The 21,929-nt window shown below is 37.2% G+C and overlaps 1 protein-coding gene and 1 non-coding gene across 7 annotated transcripts; one reads left to right on the top strand and one right to left on the bottom strand.

The window, feature by feature from the left end:
• Positions 1-7,445: 7,445 nt before the first annotated feature.
• LOC127125040 (small nucleolar RNA R71) lies at positions 7,446-7,552 on the top strand. Its single transcript, XR_007804506.1, has one exon. It is a non-coding gene; the product is annotated as a small nucleolar RNA R71 (small nucleolar RNA).
• Positions 7,553-15,087: 7,535 nt separating this feature from the next.
• LOC127120784 (uncharacterized) lies at positions 15,088-16,709 on the bottom strand. Of its 6 annotated transcripts, none has more exons than XM_051051329.1 (4): positions 16,458-16,707; positions 16,182-16,314; positions 15,921-15,957; positions 15,100-15,227 (listed from the first exon to the last, which is right to left on the bottom strand). In XM_051051329.1, the coding sequence occupies exons 1-4, from the start codon at positions 16,616-16,618 to the stop codon at positions 15,223-15,225; spliced, it is 336 nt and encodes a 111-aa protein (XP_050907286.1). In that variant the 5' UTR covers positions 16,619-16,707; the 3' UTR covers positions 15,100-15,222. The 6 variants fall into 6 exon arrangements, with proteins under 6 accessions (XP_050907288.1, XP_050907286.1, XP_050907283.1 ...); XM_051051326.1 differs by lacking the exon at positions 15,100-15,227 and adding an exon at positions 15,247-15,616 and having other exon boundaries at positions 16,458-16,709; XM_051051328.1 differs by lacking the exon at positions 15,100-15,227 and adding an exon at positions 15,729-15,772 and having other exon boundaries at positions 15,858-15,957.
• Positions 16,710-21,929: the final 5,220 nt, after the last annotated feature.

Here is a 21,929-nt window from a genome sequence, read left to right as displayed (position 1 = left end):
AGCACATCCCAATTACCGGTTTCCACACCGGATATTTTCCTAAAGAGGTCGTAGGCGTTTATTTGCCACTGGGAATTCGGAGGGATTCTCGGGTGGACTCGGTCTCCTACAGGGAACTGCAGCATGGCACTCAACTGATCCTGGGATAGTGAGTATTCGGTGTTGAACATGCGGAAGGTTGCGGTACCGGTTAAGTACTCGTCTTCACCGGTGGGAGTGTTGTACGAATAAGAACTTAAAAATTCTAAGGTGAGAGATGGGTAGGTAGGTTGATTATGAGTGCATAGAAAGGTTAAATCAGCAAGGCGGAGCATCCATTGTATACCTTGAAGTAATCCTAATTCTTGTAAACAATTTAAATCAGGATACCTGGTAGATAGGACACCTCGCTGTTGGAAACGCTCGAACTGCTCCCTTTGATAATTATCATCTTCGGATCGGAAGATGATATTTCTGAATTCTTGGTTTCCCGCCATACTGATAAGTGGGTTGAAAGAAGTAAAAGGTAAGAAAATGAAATGTATTTTATAGAATGGTTTGTGGTGTATGAAGAAAGGTATGGTGGGTATTTATAGGAAAAAATTTGGAAGTTGGAAAGGGAGTGGGTGAAAAATAAATAAATGTGGGTAAATGTGAGTAAATGGGTGAATGAATGGGGAAGGTAAAAAGTGGGGTGGTGTAACGGTCGTGTCTCCAACGGTTACTAACGTTCACCTAGTCTGAAGGTGTCACGCTCGTGACAGAAGTGTTACGGGCGTCACAGGCACTTGGTGTGACGACCGTGATGGAGTGTGTGACGCTCGTCACACAGTAAGTTTGCAACGGTCACTGCTTGCGTTCTTCCTAATTTGTTTTTTTACTATTATATTTTATTTTTTGTTATTTTGTTTTGCTTCTGTTTATTTTATTTTGCTATTGTGATACTTTTAAATTTCCTTGCATGTTATTCTACTACCATAATATGTGTATTTCTTAGGCATAGTAATTATTAGCATATAGTGGATATCATTATTTGTAATTATAGAAATTGCATAGATCAAAATAAAATAAACCAATAATGCAATAGCTTCATAAAATAATCATAATGTAACATTGGAAGACCAAAAGCAAACATGCGAAAGAAAAACAAATACTAATATTAAAAATAATGTGAAACAAAATTAATAAATAGCCTAAACTAAAACTAAGTAACTAAGAAAAACAACTTCTAGCCACTTGCATGATCTCTGGCTGGAGGAGCAAAGGAGTTAACACGGTTTAGCAACTCGTGGAATTGATTTGTCATACTGCTCATGTATCCCAGAAATTCTTGTCCCATGTTAGCTAACTCTTCTCTGAGGGCGTCTTGTTCTGACATCAAGGCTTGAATGATGGTGTTATAATTATCTCCGGGCATATGATGTCTAGGATCGGGTATTGCCGACTCTTCGGTCGGGATGGGTTGAGGAGGAAGGTCAATATCATAATAACCAGATGGTGTCTGAGGGTCAGACTCAGCATAAGGAATCTGGTCGTCACAAATCTCATAGTCCTGGATGGATTCAGTAGATCTAGCAGGGGAAGGTGTTCCGTTTAGGTTGTAGAGCCAGTTATTGCGGTTATGAACACTAGTCCTTGGACTAGGCAAGGTGAATAGGCAAAGAACTTGGTTGTTAATTATAAGCTCAAACTCTTCAGGCCCGAGGTTTGCTATAAATATAATGTTGAAGAGGAAGGGTATACTCATAGTCGCAATGCCACAGGAAGGGCTTAGGTCAAGCATAGGTTGACGTAATTCGATAGCATTACCAATCATGGTTATCAATCCGCCTATTTGAATCGGTGCTCGTTCATCTTGGATAAGGCGGTCAAAGTTCGCCAACATAAAAGTGGCACCATTCACAGGACGGTTCTGGGAAGCACAAAACATGATGAAGAGTTCATCACGTGATACTGTAGTAATATTTGACTTCTTCCCAAAAAGGGTGTGGGCCAGGATCTTATGGAAATAACGAAAGGTCGGGTTATGTATGTTTCCAGAGAGAAACTCATGTTCCTCGGGGTCGTCATTTCCAGTCAAATTTCCCCAAAAATGTTCAAGTTCTCTATATTCAAAAAGGTCTTCTTGGCTCACTGTGACTGTATCAAAAGAGGTAGGGAAACCTAAAAGGTTGGTAAAATCTTGAATGTTAAATTGATACTCCATGTTGAACATTCTGAACTGAATGAAACCTCTGCTTATTCCTTTTCCATGGCTGGGTAGATAGATCAGGGAGCTAAGGAATTCCAGCGTTAGTCAGGAGTGGTTTCCCACCCTATTTGACTCAGCAAATACAGGACACTTTCTCTTAGTCCAAGGGCAGTCATTGCCCAATCATCAGCATACAAGCTAGGAAGCATCTCTCTCTCTCTGCTAGTTCCTCAAATTTTTGTTTCTGAGCTTTCCCTCTGAATTTGATACCCATACGATCAATTTGTCCCATCAGGTTAGTGTTAGCTAGAGAAAAGAAAAACAAGAGTTTTAGTCAGGATTTGGCCAAATGCCGAAAGAAGAAAAGAAGAAAAATTTTATAAGTTAAAATAAATTAAGAATGAATACTAAATAAAATTTAAAAGAATAATTAAAGAAGAAATAAAAATAAAAATATTTGTGGGTTATCTCCCACGAAGCGCTTTGTTTAATGTCGCAAGCTCGACATAAAAACTATCAAATATAATCTATAACTTTTGGAGGCATTTCGTCTAAGTGCAGGACTTGCAAATCTTCATTGTTCTCTGCATAGTGATAATGTTTTAGACGCTGCCCGTTTACGATAAATGGTTCCATAGATTTGCCTTTAATTTCCACAGCTCCACTTGGAAAGACATTGGTGATTTGGAAAGGGCCTGACCATCTAGAACGTAGTTTTCCTGGGAATAACTTAAGTCTAGAGTTGAACAAAAGGACTATATCGCCTTGTTTGAAGATTTTTCTGGATATACGTTTGTCATGCCATTTTTTCGTTCTTTCTTTGTAGATTCTGGCATTTTCGTAGGCGTCTTGTTGAAGTTCCTCTAATTCGTTTATGTCAAGAATTCGCTTTTCACCAGCGGCCTTATAGTTTAAATTTAGATTTTTAATAGCCCAGTAGGCCTTATGTTCTAATTCTACCGGGAGGTGGCAAGATTTTCCATAAATAAGCTTAAATGGGGTTGTTCCTATGGGAGTTTTGTAGGCGGTTCGATATGCCCATAAAGCTTCGGATAGCTTTGATGACCAGTCTTTCCTTGAGGTGACGACTGTTTTTTCTAATATTTGTTTTATTTCTCTGTTAGACACTTCCACTTGTCCACTGGTTTGAGGATGGTAAGGTGTCGCTACTCTATGTCTTACACCATACTTAAACAGTAGTATTTCGAGTACCTTAGATATGAAATGCGATCCACCATCACTGACTACTATTCTTGGGACCCCAGATCTTGGAAAAATTATATTCTTAAAGAGTCTAGTTACTACTCGTGTGTCGTTTGTTGGAGAAGCTATAGCTTCAATCCATTTTGATACGTAGTCAACCGCTACGAGTATGTACTTGTTACCGAAAGAAGGTGGGAAAGGTCCCATGAAATCTATTCCCCACACGTCGAAAATCTCTACTTCCAAAATGCCCTTTTGTGGCATCTCGTCACGTCTAGATATGTTTCCTGTGCGTTGACATCTATCACATTTCTTGATAGCCGCATGCACATCCTTCCATATGTTTGGCCAATAAAGACCAGCTTGTAGGATTTTGGAGCAGGTTTTGGATGTACTTGCATGTCCACCATAAGGAGCGGAGTGACAGTGTTGGATTATATTTTCTATCTCTTCTTCAGGTATACACCGACGGAAAATACCATCGGGGCCTCTTTTGAAAAGTAAAGGGTCATCCCAGTAATAATGTTTTATGTCATGGAAGAATCGTTTCTTTTGTTGGTACGATAAATTAGGTGGAACTATTCCGGCAGCTAAATAATTGACGAAGTCAGCGTACCATGGTGTAACACATATAGCTAAGGTGGTCTCTACCTGTTTATCAGCTTTATTTTCTTCCAAAGTAGCTATAAGTTTATCGTACGAGAAATCATCGTTGATCGAAGTTCTTTCCGGTTCCAGGTTTTCGAGTCTAGAGAGGTGATCTGTTACTACGTTTTCAGTTCCTTTCTTATCTTTGATTTCCAGATCGAATTCTTGTAGCAACAAAATCCACCTTAGGAGTCTAGGTTTAGCGTCCTTTTTTGTTAAGAGGTACTTAATGGCGACGTGGTCAGTGTAAACGATTATTTTAGCTCCGACCAAGTAAGAACGAAATTTATCTAGTGCAAATACTACTGCTAAAAGTTCTTTCTCGGTTGTGGCGTAATTCATTTGTGCTTCATCTAGAGTTCTACTTGCATAATATATGAAGTGAAGTTTTTTATCCTTTCGTTGTCCTAAAACAGCGCCTACGGCGTAGTCACTTGCGTCACACATTATTTCGAATGGTTCATTCCAATCCGGGGTCTGCATTATGGGTGCGGAGATCAATGCTTGTTTAAGCGTTTGAAATGCTTCTAAACATTTATTGTCAAAGATGAATTCAGCATCTTTCATTAATAATCCGGTCAAAGGTTTAGTTATTTTAGAGAAATCTTTAATGAATCGTCGGTAAAAACCGGCGTGTCCTAAGAAGCTTCGTACTTCTCTCACAGTTTTCGGAGGTTGAAGGTTTTCGACTACTTCTATTTTGGCTTTGTCTACTTCAATTCCTCTATTTGATATGATGTGTCCTAAAACAATTCCTTCTTGTACCATAAAGTGACATTTTCCCCAATTAAGTACTAGGTTTACTTTTACACATCGTTCTAGAACTCTCTCTAGGTTTTCAAGACATTCTTCAAAGCTTTGTCCGCATACGGAAAAATCATCCATAAATACTTCCATGATATTTTCGAGAAAATCGGCGAATATTGCCATCATGCACCTTTGGAAGGTTGTGGGAGCATTGCACAAGCCAAACGGCATTCGTCGATAGGCGAAGGTACCAAAAGGACATGTGAATGTTATCTTTTCTTGGTCATCAGGGTGAATTGGTATTTGAAAGAAGCCCGAGTAACCGTCTAGATAGCAGAAATGAGAATGTTTTGCTAATCGTTCTAACATCTGGTCTATGAATGGTAAAGGGAAATGATCTTTTCGGGTTGCTTTGTTTAGTTTCCTATAGTCAATGCACATTCTCCATCCCGATTCGATTCGTTTGGTTATAGTTTCTCCTTTTTCATTTTCAATAACTGTTATACCTCCTTTCTTTGGTACTACGTGTACAGGACTAACTCATTTGCTATCAGATATAGGATATATGATACCTGCCTCTAATAACTTTGTTACTTCCTTCTTCACTACCTCACTCAGGATCGGGTTTAGTCTCCTCTGATGTTCCCTAGAGGTTTTACAGTCTTCTTCTAGCATGATGCGGTGCATACAAATAGAAGGACTTATTCCTTTAAGATCGGTGATGTTGTATCCTAGTGCGGTTGGATATTTTCTTAAGATATGTAGGAGTTTTTCGGTTTCGAGTTTTCCTAGGTCTGCATTAACTATTACTGGTCGTTCAAGTTCTAAGTCTAGGAATTCATATCTCAGATTTTTGGGAAGTGTTTTCAGGTCGAGGTTTGGTTTCTTAAGGCATTGCGCAGGATCCGATGTCATTGCTAAACATTGGTTAAGTTCGTCTTCTACACGATAGTCAAACAATTTGTCATTTTCTAACTCTGTTTCTTTTATGCATTCATCGATGATATCCATAAAGTAACATGTGTCATCTATTGCAGGTGCTTTCAAAAATTGGGAAAGAATGAACTCAATTTTCTCTTCTCCTACTTCGAAAGTGAGTCGTCCTCGTTTTACGTCTATGATCGCACCGGCGGTTGCTAAGAATGGTCTTCCCAATATAATGGGTGTAACTTCATCTTCTCTTATGTCCATAATTATAAAATCGGTTGGAATGTAGAATTGACCTATGCGCACGGGAACGTTTTCAAGAATTCCTACAGGATATCTAACAGAACGATCTGCTAATTGCACAGACATTTTAGTTGGTCTTAATTCTCCCATTTCCAGTTTCTTGCATATGGATAAAGGCATAACACTGATACCGGCTCCTAAATCGCATAAGGCTTTATCTATGACAAATTTTCCTATGTGACAGGGTATAGAGAAACTACCAGGATCCTTAAGTTTTGGAGGCATATTCTGGATTATGGCGCTACATTCAGCAGTGAGTGTAACGGTTTCGCTATCTTCAAGTTTCCTTTTATTAGAAAGAATTTCTTTTAAGAACTTAGCATATGAGGGCATCTGCGTAATAGCTTCTGTAAACGGAATCGTGACGTTTAATTGTTTCAGTAGGTCAACACATTTTTTAAATTGGCCCGCATCTTTGGTTTTAATAAGCCTTTGAGGGTAAGGGATATGTGGTTTATAAGGTGGTGGAGGTACATAAGGTTCTTTCTTTTCTACGGTTTCCTTATTACTCTCTTCCTTTTCCTTAGGTTTACTTTCTTCCTCAGTTGACTTTTTAGAGTTTTGGTTTTCCATCCTTGGATCAGACGGTCCTTCTACTTCCGTTCCACTTCTTAATATGATTGCATGAGCGTGGCTTTTCGGGTTAGGTTGGGGCTGTCCAGGAAATGTACCAGTTGGGGCAGCAGTAGGCGCTTGTTGTTGAGCTACTTGTGAGATTTGTGTTTCCAGCATTTTGTTATGGGTAGCCAGGGCATCTACTTTACTTGCTAGTTGTTTAATTTGTTCGCTAGTGTGTACATTCTGGTTTAAGAAGTCCTTATTGGTTTGCTGTTGAGAAACTATGAAGTTCTCCATCATGATTTCCAAGTTGGATTTCCTAGGAACGTTATTGTTAGGTGTAGATGGGATCGGCTTTTGATATCCTGGGGGTATAGCTGGGGTTTGATTTGGAGCTTGTCCTGGTGCGTATAAAGCATTATTACTCTTATATGAAAAATTAGGATGGTTCTTCCAGTTTGAGTTATAGGTATGCGAGTAGGGATTTCCTTGAGCATAGTTCACTTGTTCTGCTTGGATTCCTGTTAGGAGTTGACAGTCTGCAGGAGTGTGACCTTGGATTCCACAGACTTCGCAATTTTGAGTTGCGGCAACCACGGTGGCTGGAGGTGATACATTTAAACTTTCAATTTTCTGGGCCAGAGCATCCACTTTTGCACTAACATGATCAAGGCTACTTATCTCGTACATGCCACTTTTCGTTTGAGGTTTCTCTACCATTGCTCGGTCGCTTCCCCACTGATAATGGTTTTGGGCCATGCTTTCGATAAGTTGATAAGCATCGGCATAAGGTTTATCCATAAGCGCACCACCTGCGGCGGCGTCTATTGTTAACCTTGTGTTGTATAAGAGACCATTATAGAAGGTATGAATTACTAACCAGTCCTCTAAACCATGGTGTGGACAAAGTCTCATCATGTCTTTGTATCTTTCCCATGCTTCGAAAAGAGACTCGTTATCTTTCTGTTTAAATCCATTTATCTGGGCTCTCAACATAGCTGTTTTGCTTGGAGGAAAATATCGGGCAAGAAAGACTTTCTTCAACTCGTTCCATGTTGTGACTGAGTTGGAAGGTAGAGACTGAAGCCATCTTCTAGCTTTATCTCTTAACGAGAAAGGAAAGAGGTGAAGTCGAATTGCCTCTGAAGTGACACCATTAGCTTTAACAGTATCAGCGTATTGGACAAATACGGATAAATGAAGGTTTGGATCCTCGGTAGGATTTCCAGAGAATTGATTCTGTTGCACTGCTTGTAGCAGCGAAGGTTTAAGTTCGAAGTTGTTTGCTTCGATTGCGGGTGGAGCAATACTCGAATACGGCTCATCTTGCGATGGAGCGGCGTAATCTCGAAGAGCACGAGCTGGTTCTGCCATCTCGGGTATCGGCGAAGGAAGAAGCTTTTTGAGGTCGGGCACTTCGATAGGAGGGAGATTGTTTGCAGCACGATATTCCCGAATTCGTCGTAAGACTCAGAGATATAGTTTAATGTCGTTGATTCGTAAGTAAAACGGCTCTCCTTGTGAGCGAGTGTGTGGCATACAAATCAACGAAAGAAAAAAAGAAAAAGAAAAATTGCCTTAGTCTCTACAGCGTAACAGAAGAGTTACGATATCGACTAAATAAAAGTCCCCGACAACGGCACCAAAAACTTGATCGCGACTTTATGAGTCGATTTGGGGTACTAACTGCAAGTGCACAGTTCTATCGCGTAGTTTTAAAAGATATCGATCCCACAGGGACTTATGAATCGATATACCGTTTTCTAAGGTTACTTCGTAAAGCTAAGGCGGATGATACTTTGATTGTTTGGGGGAAAAGTAAAACTAAAATTAGATCTAAATTAAATATCAATTAAGCGGATATCGGTATGTAGTTCGTCGTAATTAGGGAATCAAATTTTCGTTGGTTTCTTGGTTTTAAAATAAATCTTTTCAGTAGACACTATTGATTAAAAGCCTTTTCTCAAACTCTCGCTCTGTTGAATAGACCATGACTTTATATTAACGTAGCTGTCACTTATTAGTTAAGTCCAAAATCACTTTTTGAAAACAACAGAATCTATAGAAACCTTTTTTAAGAAAACACTAACCGTTTAAACATCCTCGTCTCAAACTCTCGCTCTATTGACTTAGATTATAAAATTAAACTTAAATGCTTAACTCTCGTCCTCACATTTAACCTTTAAAAATACTTTTTGAAAAAGATTAGAATTTAATTAACTCTAAAAATTGCTTTCGCCCTGATTTAGAATTAATGTCCAATTTACACTGTCCAGTTAAAAACTCAAACTTTCGTTCTATTGATTTTAACTTCTTTATGTCTTTTACTCTCGTACAAAAACTTTGGGATTAACCCTGTAAATTGAGACCATAAAAAGAGTGATTTATTTTTAAATGAAATTAAACCAACTTAGTTTTGACTCCTTCATTCCGCTTACTTTACATACCGATATCTAAAATACTTAGCCGGACATGCTAAACGGGTCTAAACAATCATCATGCTTAAATAAAACCATCTCAGGCAAACAGTATAAATAAACAGCAATGCAGGGCTGTCATACCCTGACTTTGGTCCTGAAAATTTTTCCCATCAATCACTCCTTTATATTTCTCATCATGATAATTTCATCTGGTCATGAAGCTATCCACTATTTTGGTTTTGACCCATCACCACCCACTATTCCATAAACCTTTGGGCCTCGTCATTTGTCTTGAGATAGAGTGATTATTTTTCCCTTGGCCAAGCGAGATATGGAACCCTTTGTCATGTGATAAAATCAGTTATTACTTTGGTGTTGATAACCGGTCAAGCTGCATTGAAGAGTTTACACCCAGAAGCATGTGATGAATCAGGTTGTAGAAAAGGAGGTATGGTAGTATGTTTTACACATCTTTGGGTTTATTGGCTTTGGGTAAAGTTGGAGTAAGAGGCTCCATGACTGCATTTGGGAGATGATCAATTTAATGAAGAGGAGCCTAATGGAGTAAAATCATTTGCGACTTTTGTTCAATTGGTTTTTACTTAATTCAACTTTAGGTCCAGTGTTGGCATTACCGGCGTTGTTGGTTCGGCATGCAAAAAGCTTGGCATTGGGGATTTTTCATCGTAACTTTGTTTGTTTCCGTTGGTCCTGTTGCATTTGATCTTAAGACTAATGAGCAACTTTATGAAGTGCATAAAGATGTTACTTTAGAAAGGATTTCACACACAATTCAAACGTGATTTTCCAAATGAAGCAGCAATACTTCAAAAATACCCTGAACCTCAACAACCATGGGACCTCATTTTCATAACATTTCATAGATATGGCATTTCATGATGGAACTGAAAATTGATATTGATCTCTGATATTTGAGTTAAAACCCTTTCTTACACTACAAACATATGCATAAAAACATAAGCATATTACATCATGAACAAATCCTAAATCACCACCTAGAATTACAACGTGGTCATCAGATTTTAAGTCAAATTGAAATAAATCAGGAGTTCTCAAACAACCCACATTTGTCCTTGTGCCATAGCAAACTCCACTTCCATGTTCCCTATTCTTATCTTGGAACAAAGCCTTTTCTCTCAAGTTGGAGAACTCATCGCACTTTTCTCCAAAAAAAAGAAGAAAACCAACAAGGACGTTAAGGCTACTGTTGTTAGCTTCTTCAAATTACTTGGTCTAATTCTGTTATGTTAGACCCTGGTGTATGGCTTTTACGGAGAAGATTTTTCTGTGCATGATTGGGAGGGATCTCTTTTCCTTGATCACCTGTGTTCCAGTAAATGATATCATGGTGAGCACAAGCATGCATTAAGAAAACACAAATACAACAGTTTTTTTTAATACATTGAGGGTCATTGTAACTATCCAAAGCATTGAAGATTTTTACAGGTTCCAAAACCTCTTATAGTCAGCTACATGTAGTATTATAAATCGAGCTCTTTACTTCAAGATAAGAGTTTGCTTCAGATTTGAATACGCTCTCCGCCATATCCATGTTTTACAACTCGAGCCACCAACCTACCAAATCGATCAAAGAAGCGAAATGTCAAAATAAATATTCAAGCAAAACTTCAAGAGCACCATTCACAGTTTTAGCTCAAAACTCTCATAATATCAACAACTTGCCTTATCAGAACGATGTCGGCAATGTGAAGTTCGGTAGCTTCGCTCCAAACAACAAGGTTCAAGGAATATTCCTTAAAAAGGATAATCCAAGATGCCGCATTAATACAAGAAGTAAGAAAGAGAGTTGGCTGCCAGATTATTATCCGTGTAGATGCAAATCGAAACTGAACTTTTGAGGAAGCTATGAAATTTGGATCTTTGGCTAAAGATTGTAACCTGCAATGTATTGAGGAACCTATCCAGGATGAAGATGATATTCTCAAGTTTTGTGAAGAAAGTGGATTACCTGTTGCCCTAGATGAAACCGTAGATAAAATTCAAGAAAATCCCCTGAAAAAGCTATTGAAGTTTACTCATCCTGGAATAGTTGCTGTTGTTATCAAGCCAAGTATTGTTGGTGGATTTGAGAGTGCAGAATGGGCGCACCAACATGGGAAGAGGGCTGTTGTCAGTTCTGCATTTGAAAGCAGTTTGAGTCTTTCTGCATATACTCGGTTTTCTAGTTATCTTGAAGTTCAGAGGTTAAGTACATTCAAACTGTTAGATGTTAAGGCAACACCTTCTGTAGCTCATGGTCTAGGAACCTATCGTTGGTTTAAAGAAGACATAACGCTTGGTCCTCTTTTGATTGGTCGGAATCCACGAAGTGGGCTGGTCAAAGTTCTATGAATGAGGGTAATGGACATTCTCTTAGTAGTGGAGCTTCTGAAAACTTGCAGCATGATGCCAGTAGAACCAGTAACAAGCTTAATCATTTTTCAGCCGCTGTCACCCAAAACATTTTTCTACCCAGAACTACGTAAGCCTTGATTTCTCTTTTGAGATACGTAGGAGCAGGATTCGTAAATCTTGTCAGGCCCACTAATAAAAAACTTAGGTTTAGTCCTTCGTCAAAAATCCAAAAACATTTCTTCTCTCTTCTATTCTTTCTTTCCCACCTATTAACTTGAAAAGCCTAACATTTCAAACTAACATTAACGCACACAACTGACCTAATGGTTCCCGTTGAGTACAACGGACGTGAGGGGTGCTAATACCTTCCCCTCGTGTAATCGACTCCCGAACCCTGATTTGGTTGCGACGACCAATATCATTGTCGTTTTGTTTCTTGGGTTTTATCGATATTTCCCCTTTCCTTTTTAGGAATAAATAAAGTTCGGTGGCGACTCTGTTCAGTCCATCATTGCGAGCGTGCGATTGCGCTTCGCTTTGAAGTCGTATCCCACATTTTTCGAGGTGCGACAAGGGCATATATAAATTAAAACAATAAATTAAAGAACCTGAATAATTAATAGCAATCTTGAACACTCCACCACAGACCGGTTGGATTTGTTCTTGAATTCTTCAATCGGACAGGAAAATAAAAGCGAAGGAATAAAATACTATGATCTAACGTAAGGTTAGATCCAGTAAAAGATACACAATAGTTTCCGGTGTAGAAACTATTGTCTGAAAAATTAATTAAGTGCTTGAAAGATTTACTGGAAAAGAAAAGAAATAAAAATTGCTAGGAAAGTAAAGTGCTGAAAAAAATTAAAAAGGCAGTAAAATAAATGCAGTGCTGAAAACTGGAAAATTGAGAGAGCTTTAGGGTTCCATAATTGGTCCTATTTATACCAATGCATTAAGTGACCGTTTTCCATTTAGTAGGTTTTTCACGTCAATTGGTCAAGCGAAGAAAGAGGAGGAACGTGCTTCCGTTGCTTCTGTTACGCGTCAAACCCAAAAATATAGGAATGGGGGGTGTGACGCTCGTCACACCATGTGTTACGCTCGTAACACAAGGTAGCAGGGCGTGACGCTCGTCACACCTTGTGTGGCGGTCGTCACAGGTTCAGCGCTCCTGGCTTGTAATTGTGGGCTGGGCTTTAGTGGAATTTGCTTCTCATTATCTTTTTGCACCCCACTTTTCTTCCTTTTTCACTTATGCTTCAAATAAGTTACCTGAGACAAATAGAAGGAAAAATACCAAGTAATATCGAATAAAATGAAATAAATCGAAACAAATAATAATTTAATTTAATTAAATCGAGTCCAAAAATGTGATATTATTTCATGTTATCAACCTGATATATGTTTCTCAGTCGGATTAGTTAGCAGATATATAAATGAACCAAGGGTGTCATACATGAAGGTTGTAAGAAGAATCCTGAGATACTTAAAAGGATCGACAAACAATGGAATTTTATTTCGACGAGACTCTGAAAGCAAACAAGTTATGGTTACTTGTTATTCAGATGCTGATTGATGTGGAGATAAGGAAGATCTAAGAAGCACTAGTGTGTATTTCTTTCAAGTATTTGGTGCCCTAATCTCATGGTGCTCGAGAAAGCAACTTGTGGTAGCATTATCATCGTGTGAGGCTGAATATATAGCAGGATCATATGCTATGTGTCAAGAAATTTGGATCAGATCTATGTTGGAAGAAATCGAGGTCAAAGTAAAGAAACCTCTGGTACTGCAGATCGATAACATATCTATCATAAATCTTGCAAAGAATCTAGTTTTGCATGAAAGAAGTAAGCACATGGAAGCTAGATTTCACTTCTTAAGGGAGAAGGTGAATCGAGGTGAACTTGAAGTAAGGCATTGCTCAAGTGAAGCACAATTGCCCGACATTTTCACTAAAGAATTGAAGATCGGCAGGGTCCTAACGTTGAGAAAAAATTAGGAATAATTTAGATCGACAATGATTACTGTGTTCAGACAACATGGGTTATAAAGGATATGTTGAGATATTAGATATAATCCAAGTTGAGTTGTCTGGCTCAATCCCAAAACTAATTAGGATTTAGGATTTGTTACTTAATTTCTTATTTTACTTAGTCAAGTTACTTAGGTGTATATAAATAGACACTTTATAATTTAGTTTTATAATTCAATTCAATAATATAATCTTTATTTTCTTATTGTCTATCTTTCTTTCCTTACTAAAAGTGTCACAAGCACTAACAAATAGTACACCCAGGAAACATAGATAACGAATCTTCACGTTATAAAAATAAAAATAATTTTTTTTTTATGAAAATGTGAACTAAATCTTGCTTTTATTATAGGGGTGTCCTATATTTAATTAAAAAAACTATTATCAAACACTTTTCAAATTTTCAATTTCATTTATTGAAGTTTACAATAACAAATTTATAGCCAAAATAGATGATTTGACAATATTTATTCACACACTCTGTGTGCAATATATTTTTATTTTTGTAAAAAGTTTGATTTCCCTTTATTCTTGGGGGCCTAGATGTTTCCAATTCATGTGGAAAGTGGTAAGAGTTTGTGATTGAATTTGTTTGTCTTCATTATCATAAAAGATTCTATTATCATCTACATATAGAATTGTATATAGCGCATCTTTCTACACATTCTAAACTATGTCAACAATGTGTTAGGGCTATTTTTTTGTTAGTAATTAGGGACTAGTCAATATCAATACATATAAAGAGTGGCAAAAATGCAAAGGTATACTAAACACAATGCAACAAGAGTTTATCTTATTTGTTGTTGTGACAATAATAACATTATCATTGTTTTTCCCTTTATTAGTGGAGAACATATGGAAATAATTATTGAAACATATGTTCTCCTTATTTGGTATTTGATTGCTAAAATTCTGCTTTAGTTTGTTGAGTATCATTGGTTATCTTCATGTCAATGAAGATGCCTCCAACATATGGAATGATTCACACTCATCCTTTTTTCAAAGAGGAAAACAGCACTCGGTTCAATTCTGATTTATCACATGTGAGATATTTATTATTTCAGCCGGTTGGTAGGTCCTTCATTTTTCAAAGAGAATTATATTATATATGGACAATGAACAATTTAATTTTAAAAAATCATTACACATTTTAAACAGTGATCAACTTATTTATAAATGATAATTTTTTTTTGTCTATAGTAATACATAACAATGACACTGTTTTTACTATATTTTATGCTCTTATTGTTATAAAAACACTGTTTTAACTATATTTTACTCTCTAAAAAATTTATGACCTTTTACTTTTGTGCTGTTTTTTTCTTATTCTTTAATTGTGATATAAATATTCTTAACTTTTTATAAATAAATAAAAACAACTAAAATATAAATATTTAATATTAATATATTTCTTTAAACTACATAAGTTATTATCAATATTAATTCAATCAAACGTACATCATTTTCAAAACTTTAATCTATAACATTGATTCAGCTTAAATAATAACTTCAAAAAATTTGACTTTAATCTATAACATTGATTCAGCTTAAATAATAACCTCATATTCTCAAAAAAATAAATCAAATTTTATTTAAGATAGTTATGAAATAATTATTAATACTATTTTTAAAATTGTAATTACAATAATAATTTCATTTTCCCTTTTTTATATATATATAAAAAATAAGTTAGAATGCGTTGTACTTCTTTTATAACACGCCAAATAAAGTTGCTAGGATTGTGTAATTGTTGTTGAATCTTCTCCAATTGCCCTATCTTGTTGTCTTGTTCTAAGTTCATAACCCATATGCTAAGTTTGAGCAAATAATCAAATTATTCAACCTGCAAATTATAAGTGACATGCAATCAAACTAATTGTTTTGCTCGTAACTTCTCATCAAAATTATTTTCTACTGCTTACTATTGTATTGTGTCATAGTTGTGATGACCATGTGTTTATGCCAAGCTATTGAATATGAATTATTCTCCCAATGGAACTAGAAAATTCTAGAACTCACTACTAATTAAAAACATGTTACCAGTTAACAATCCAACTAAACAATTTCACAGAATATTCATATTCCAACATCTCCCATTAAGGACCACTCCCAGAAGGTAGGTTTTTGTCACTTCTTTGTCTTTACTTTTTCTCAGCATCAATTATTCTTCAAAATTGAGTAATTTAAGTAAGTACTATATGCACTTGTTGCATTGAAACTTTTCTACAAAACCTGCCCAAAAAAATTAAAAGAGATTTCCTGTCACTTCTAAAAGATATCACCTATTTTCAGTCTTTATTCGTTGATTTATTTTGCCTTATTCTAAGGCAAGTTGGCAAGTTGCTTCACGATCACAAGACATGTAGTGTGCTACTGTTATTAGTATAGCTAAAATAAAACAAAAGAACCATTATCAATTATTGCAGGGAACCATCAAAAAATACACTTCACATGAATTAATTTAAACACTTACAAATTCAATAATAAAAAAGAAACACTATTATTGATATTGAATCTTAAAGAGGTTCATAGAGACCTAAGACATGTCCATCAATGCACCTCAGAGCTGCAACCTGATTGATCACATCAAACCTTATCTTATAACCAATGCTATGAAGAAAATATTCAATCTAAACTAGTAGCATAGCAATAGCATAGCATAACATGATTTTGATAAAAGTATACACTTGAAAAATTATGAAAAAATATATGTCAGTGTTATTGTTGGTGTGCATCATTATCAATTTAAGTCGGTGTCGGTATCGTGTTTCTGGTGTTTATGTTTCATAGAAAGTACCTTTCCATGGATTTCATATTTGATGGGTCCATCAAGTTCAGCACCTAATGCCATAAGTTTAGTCACAGTACTATTGATATCCGTCACTGTAAATGATAGCAATGAAGTGTATTCCTTCTGTGCGCTTTGGTCACTGTCAAATTTCAATTCAATCACAAACAAACAAACTTATGAGAACGTTAATTAAACATTCAAAATTGGAGTTAATAGAGCGTTAGTTCATTATAGCAAATTATCAAACAGGTGGAGTGCATTATGGTGAAAAGAGAATTTTACATGGGAGAATGCATGAGAGCAAGCTTAAGAGGACCGGATTGAAGTTCCGCCCAACGGAGAGTGCAAACGTTGACGGTGAAATCTAAGCCTTCTGAGTAAAAACGAGCCGCTTTTGGAACGTCTTTGTGAAGTTGTAACAACCACCTGAACGACGCTGCCATCACCCTCTGCGTTTCGCGAGAAAGTTACCTTGATTTGGGTTTCGAACTGACTCACTTCGCTGCTTTCCAATTGGGTTGGGCCAAAGTTTGAATTTGGGCCTTCGAATCTTATGAAATGGCACTGAAAATATGTACAAGATTAACGAATTACTACTAATAGAGTATTATTTTATTTAGTTTGGCAAAAATAAAGTATTCTTGTATTTAGAATATAAAATATAAAAACAAATACTATAGATGTAACTATGAAAAATCTCAGAAAATTTTGATTTAATGATGAGAGTGTTGTTTTTTATTATCATAAAGCATTTTTTTAATGGTTAGGGATTTATAAAATATTTCATCGTTTTTTTGTTGACAAATTTCATCTAGTTTAAGGTTGACTAGAAAATTTTCAATATTCTTTTAAAAATAAAAAATAATTAAAATATTATTTGATTTAATAATTATTAATAGAAGAAGAATGTAGGTTTTATATTCAGAAGTTATGTTGGAGCATTTTTTTAAAATATCGTATGTAAGACTATTATGTCCTATGTTTTTTTTCCAGTTGTTTTTTCACTTATTATTCACTTGCGAAATAGTTAGCAATTTTAAGTTGGAATGAGAGATACTCCTTCATGATAATTTAGATCTTTATTTTTCAGAGTTTTCTTTATTATTATGGTAGGAGAGAAGTCGTTTTTTTACTTGGAAATGATTTCTGGCTAGATCAGTGAGAAACTCTTATAAATGATTTTAGAACTCTATCATTTTGATTAAATAATAGCAAATTCAGACTTTCGACTAGGTCGAGAGTATTTGTGTTTCTTTATTCTTTATTTGGTGGATTTTGATTCGGTGTTGGTGGTTAACTGACTTGAGTTTTAACTCAATTATTTCTTACTCGATTATTTCTTAAGTTGTATCTCATAGATGGCGGTTTCTCTATAGATGTTGATTTGATTTGTTCAGATATGAATTGTTTCTATGAAATTGGCCAGTCATTTGTACTTTTTGGAAATCTTTTCTTTATTATTAATATATTATTTGCCTTTTTAAAAAAATGTAAGACTAGTTTAAAAAAATGTAAGACTAGTTTAACCGTCGCCAAAATATTGTGGCTATACTGGAAATCTTATTACAAAACTCTTCTTACTATATTATTCATGGCACTATTAGAGTAGAGCTTGAGATGCTGGTTACAGAAATTGAGTCAGCCTCTCACCCTGTATACTCTTCTCATGCACCTCATATGAATCTTAATATACGTAGGAAGCTTGGATTCTCATTTGTAAGACCTTTCAAGCTGATTCATACTAATTCTAAAAGACTTTCACAAAGTTTTGTTCCATTTTCTTTGAACCTAAACCCAAAAATAGATGACCTCAAACTTGTTCAATTCCCCTTTCATATTATCCCTCTCTATTGTAAGGTTTTTGCTTTATCAGCTCTGTTAATATTAGGAAAGAAAGAGAAAGAGGAATTCTGTTATTATATTCATTGATAAAGAAGTTACAGTAGGTGCTTATATATACTAGCAAGAGTAACAAACTATAACAAATAGAATGACAGCTAAGCATATTGGCAACAGTAGAATATAATACTATCTTATATCTCTAATATTCCCCCTTAGAAGCTGAGGGTGCTTCAATCAAACATCTTTTGTTGAACACTCTAAGTTTGTCACAAAGAGGAAGGAACTTTGCTGTAGAAAGGGGTTTTGTCAAAGCATCTGCCCACTGATCTTGAGCAGGAACATGAGACACAATGAGACTTTTGCTGAGGACTTTTTCTCTCACAAAGAAAATGTCCAGTTCCATGTGTTTTGTCCTGTTATGGAGAACATGATTATGGGCCAAGGAAACTGTGCTTAGGTTGTCACACATAATTTTAGGAGTGTGAAACTGACATTGAAGTTCAGTGAGGAGAGACTGAATCCACAGCACTTCTGCAGCCAGTTGAGCCATGCTTCTATATTCTGCTTCTGCACTGGATCTTGCCACCAGTGGCTGCTTCTTTGACCACCAAGAAATCAGATTTGGGCCTAAAAACACACAAGCACCAGATGTTGACCTTCTGTCATCAGGGTCAGCTACCCAGTCAGCATCACAGAAGCCCAAAAGAGACATAGGTTGATGCCTGATAGCAGGTTGAAGAAGTAATCCATAATAAAGTGTACCACTTAGATACCTTATGATTCTTTTCACTGCTTTCCAGTGCTCCTCCAGAGGGTTAGACAGAAATTGGCAGACTTTATTAACTGAAAAGGATAGCTCAGGCCTAGTTAATGTTGCATACTGAAGAGCACCAACAATAGAACGAAATTGGTGGGATCTGATAGTGTGTGAGAGCCTACTTTGGACAGTTTGCTGCTAGATATCATGGGAGTTGGCATTCCATTAGCAATAGACATGTTAACCTTTGCAAGCAAGTCAGTCACATATTTAGTTTGAGAAAGAAGTAATGATCCATTAGAAAGATGTGTCACCTCAATGCCTAGAAAGTAGTCCAGCTGTCCTAGGTCCTTGAGAGCAAACTTGTTGTTGAGACTTGCGATAAGATTATCAATGAAAGAAGGAGAATTTCCAGTGATAATGATGTCATCCACATAAATCAACATCATTATAGTGAGGCTGCTAGTGTGGAGAAAGAACAAGCTAGGATCACACTTACTGGCCTTAAAACCATGCTGCATTAGGGAGCTTTTGAGCCTATCAAACCAGGCCTGGGGAGCCTGTTTTAGCCCATACAAGGCTTTGTTGAGCTTGCAAACAAGAGACCTGTCAGTAGCTTCAAACCCAGGGGGTTGAATCATATACACCTCTTCCTCAAGAAGGTCATTGAGAAAAGCATTATTAACATCTATTTGCTTGATGGTCCACCTGTTTGTGACAGCAAGGGTGAGGACAGTCCTGACAGTAACAGGCTTCACCACTGGAGAAAAGGTTTCAGTAAAATCACTGTCAGCCTTTTGATGAAACCCTTTGGCAACCAATATTGCCTTATACTTGTTGATAGAACCATCCGAGTTCTCCTTCACCCGAAAAACCCATTTGCAGCCTATGGGCCTCTTTGACTCAGATGGAGACACCAAGGTCCATGTCTGATTTTTCAAAAGAGCTTGATATTCTTCCTGCATTGCCTGGAACCAGTGAGGGGAAGCCAAAGCATGCTTAACAGTAGTAGGTTCCATATGGGTGAGTAAAAGGGTGGGATGGATTTTGGGTTGCACAATCCCATTTTTGGCTCGAGTTGTCATAGGATGGACATTGAGAGGATTGAGAATATGAGGACTGGGAACAGTACTGACAACATGATTAGAATTAGCGGCAGAATTGGAACCAGACCTGTCAGAATTAACAGAACCTGGTGAGGAGGATGGTGAGATTGTGCTGGCTTCAGCTAAGTCAGAAAAGGCAGGATTGGGTGAAGGGGAGGGAGACTGAGATACATTTTGTTGGCTTGAGAGAGGTAAAGGGCTGGATGGAGATGAGATTGCAGTAGCTGCAGCTGAAGGGTGATTAGAGGTTGATGAAAACTGCCTGTTAAGGGATGAAGCAGTGGGACTAATATGTTAGAGAGGAGGAACACGGTGAGTGGGAATAATGGATGGAGAGGCAGCAGATGGGAGCCAAGACATGTTAGAGGAAGTAGAGGAAATGGAGGGATGGAAGAGGTCCAAATAAGGAAATCTGGATTCATGAAATAACACATCCTTAGAGAGATAAATATTTCCATCTGCTGCAAGACACTTGTATCCTTTATGGACAGATGAGTATCCCAAGAAAATGCATTCCTGAGATCTAAAAGCAAGTTTGTGGGAATTATAAGGACGTAGGAATGGGAAGCAAGCACAACCAAAGACACGGAGACTAGAGTAGTCAGGAGGTTTTTGCATTAAAATGGAGTAAGGGGACTGGTTTTGCAATGAGGAACTAGGCAGCCTATTAATGAGATAGGTTGCAGTGACAAAGGCATGATCCCAATACTTGAGAGGCAGCTTGGAATGAGCAAGCAAAGCTAGGCATGTTTCAACTATATGACGATGTTTGCGTTCAACTATACCATTTTGATGATGAGTATAGGGACAGGTGAAGCGATGGACAATACCTAACTCAGTAAGATATTTGGTGAAAGGCTTGAACTCACCACCTCCATCACTTTGAACTCCTTTAATTTTGCAATTAAATTGGAGTTCGACCATGGTTTTGAAGTGAATGAATTGGGTGAGGGTATCAGATTTTAACCGAAGAGGAAAGACCCAAACAAATCTAGAAAACGCATCAACACAGGTGAGAAAATATGTATAACCACCTGAGGAGTGAATGGGTGCATGCCCCCATAGATCACAGACAACAAGTTCAAAGGGATGGTGATAAACAGTGGTAGAGAGGGAGGATGAAAGTCGATGAGACTTGCCCAAGCAGCAAGCAGAACATGAGGCAGTGGGAGGTTTATGAGGAATTGGCACATTGCATATTTTAAGAACTTCAGCAAGAGCTTGGGGATAGGGGTGGCCAAGTCTTGTATGCCATAATATATATTTGCTATCAGAGATGGAGGTGGAACAGGGGACAGATGAATGAGAATTAGAAATATTAACAGTAGAAACATGAGCTGTAGGAGAAAACTGTAAACTAGAACCAGTGGTAATTTCATTAATATGGGAAACAGGATTACAAGAGGAGATACAATTGCTAGAAGCAGCTGAATTACAAGTGGAACTAAGATTATTACAAGAGTTATAACTATGAAACTTGGACAGAGACAAAGCAGGATTGATAAAGCTGTAGAGTCCATGGGCTCCAACAGTGCCACGAAGAAGAACTTCAGAAGAATCCTGCGATTTAACAAGACAAACCTGAGGATGAAACTCAAAGAAAACACGGTTATCTTGTGCAAATTTACTGACACTCATAAGGTTCTTAGTGATGTGAGGAACAAGAAGAAGGTTATGAAGCATTAGAGATGAGTTAGGATGATTGGATAAAGGGAAATTCATGGAACCTACAGAGTTAATGCACAAACCTTCGCCATTTCCCATATACACTTGTTCAGCTCCAATCAACGAGGAAGCATCAGACAAATTTGAAGCAGCAGGCGTGACATGGTGAGACGCGCCTGAATCAGGGTACCACAACTGGTTGCTGAAGCCAGAATCTGAACCTGTGAGAAAAGCTTGTGGTTGAGGATGCCTAGGTGGTGTTGGCCGTGGAGCAGCAGGATATCCAAAGGAGGGAGGATAAGAGGGAGCTCGTGGTGCCATCATGTAAGGATTGAAGGGAGCTCTTGGTGAGGGAACGGAAGGAGCACCTGAATAAGAGTATCT

This window comes from Lathyrus oleraceus, chromosome 2 (genome assembly GCF_024323335.1).
Source record: "Lathyrus oleraceus cultivar Zhongwan6 chromosome 2, CAAS_Psat_ZW6_1.0, whole genome shotgun sequence".
Classification (NCBI taxonomy): Eukaryota; Viridiplantae; Streptophyta; class Magnoliopsida; order Fabales; family Fabaceae; genus Lathyrus; species Lathyrus oleraceus.
This window is presented reverse-complemented; position numbering and strand designations above follow the sequence as displayed.

Coding starts and splice junctions, on each gene's coding strand:
- LOC127120784 (XM_051051326.1), bottom strand. CDS start 16,618: ATGGCAGCGTCGTTCAGGTGGTTGTTACAACTTCACAAAGACGTTCCA. Junction 16,315..16,457: donor GCTCTCATGCATTCTCCCAT/GTAAAATTCTCT, acceptor GAAATTTGACAG/TGACCAAAGCGCACAGAAGG. Junction 15,617..15,920: donor CATTGATGGACATGTCTTAG/GTCTCTATGAAC, acceptor TTTTTTGGGCAG/GTTTTGTAGAAAAGTTTCAA.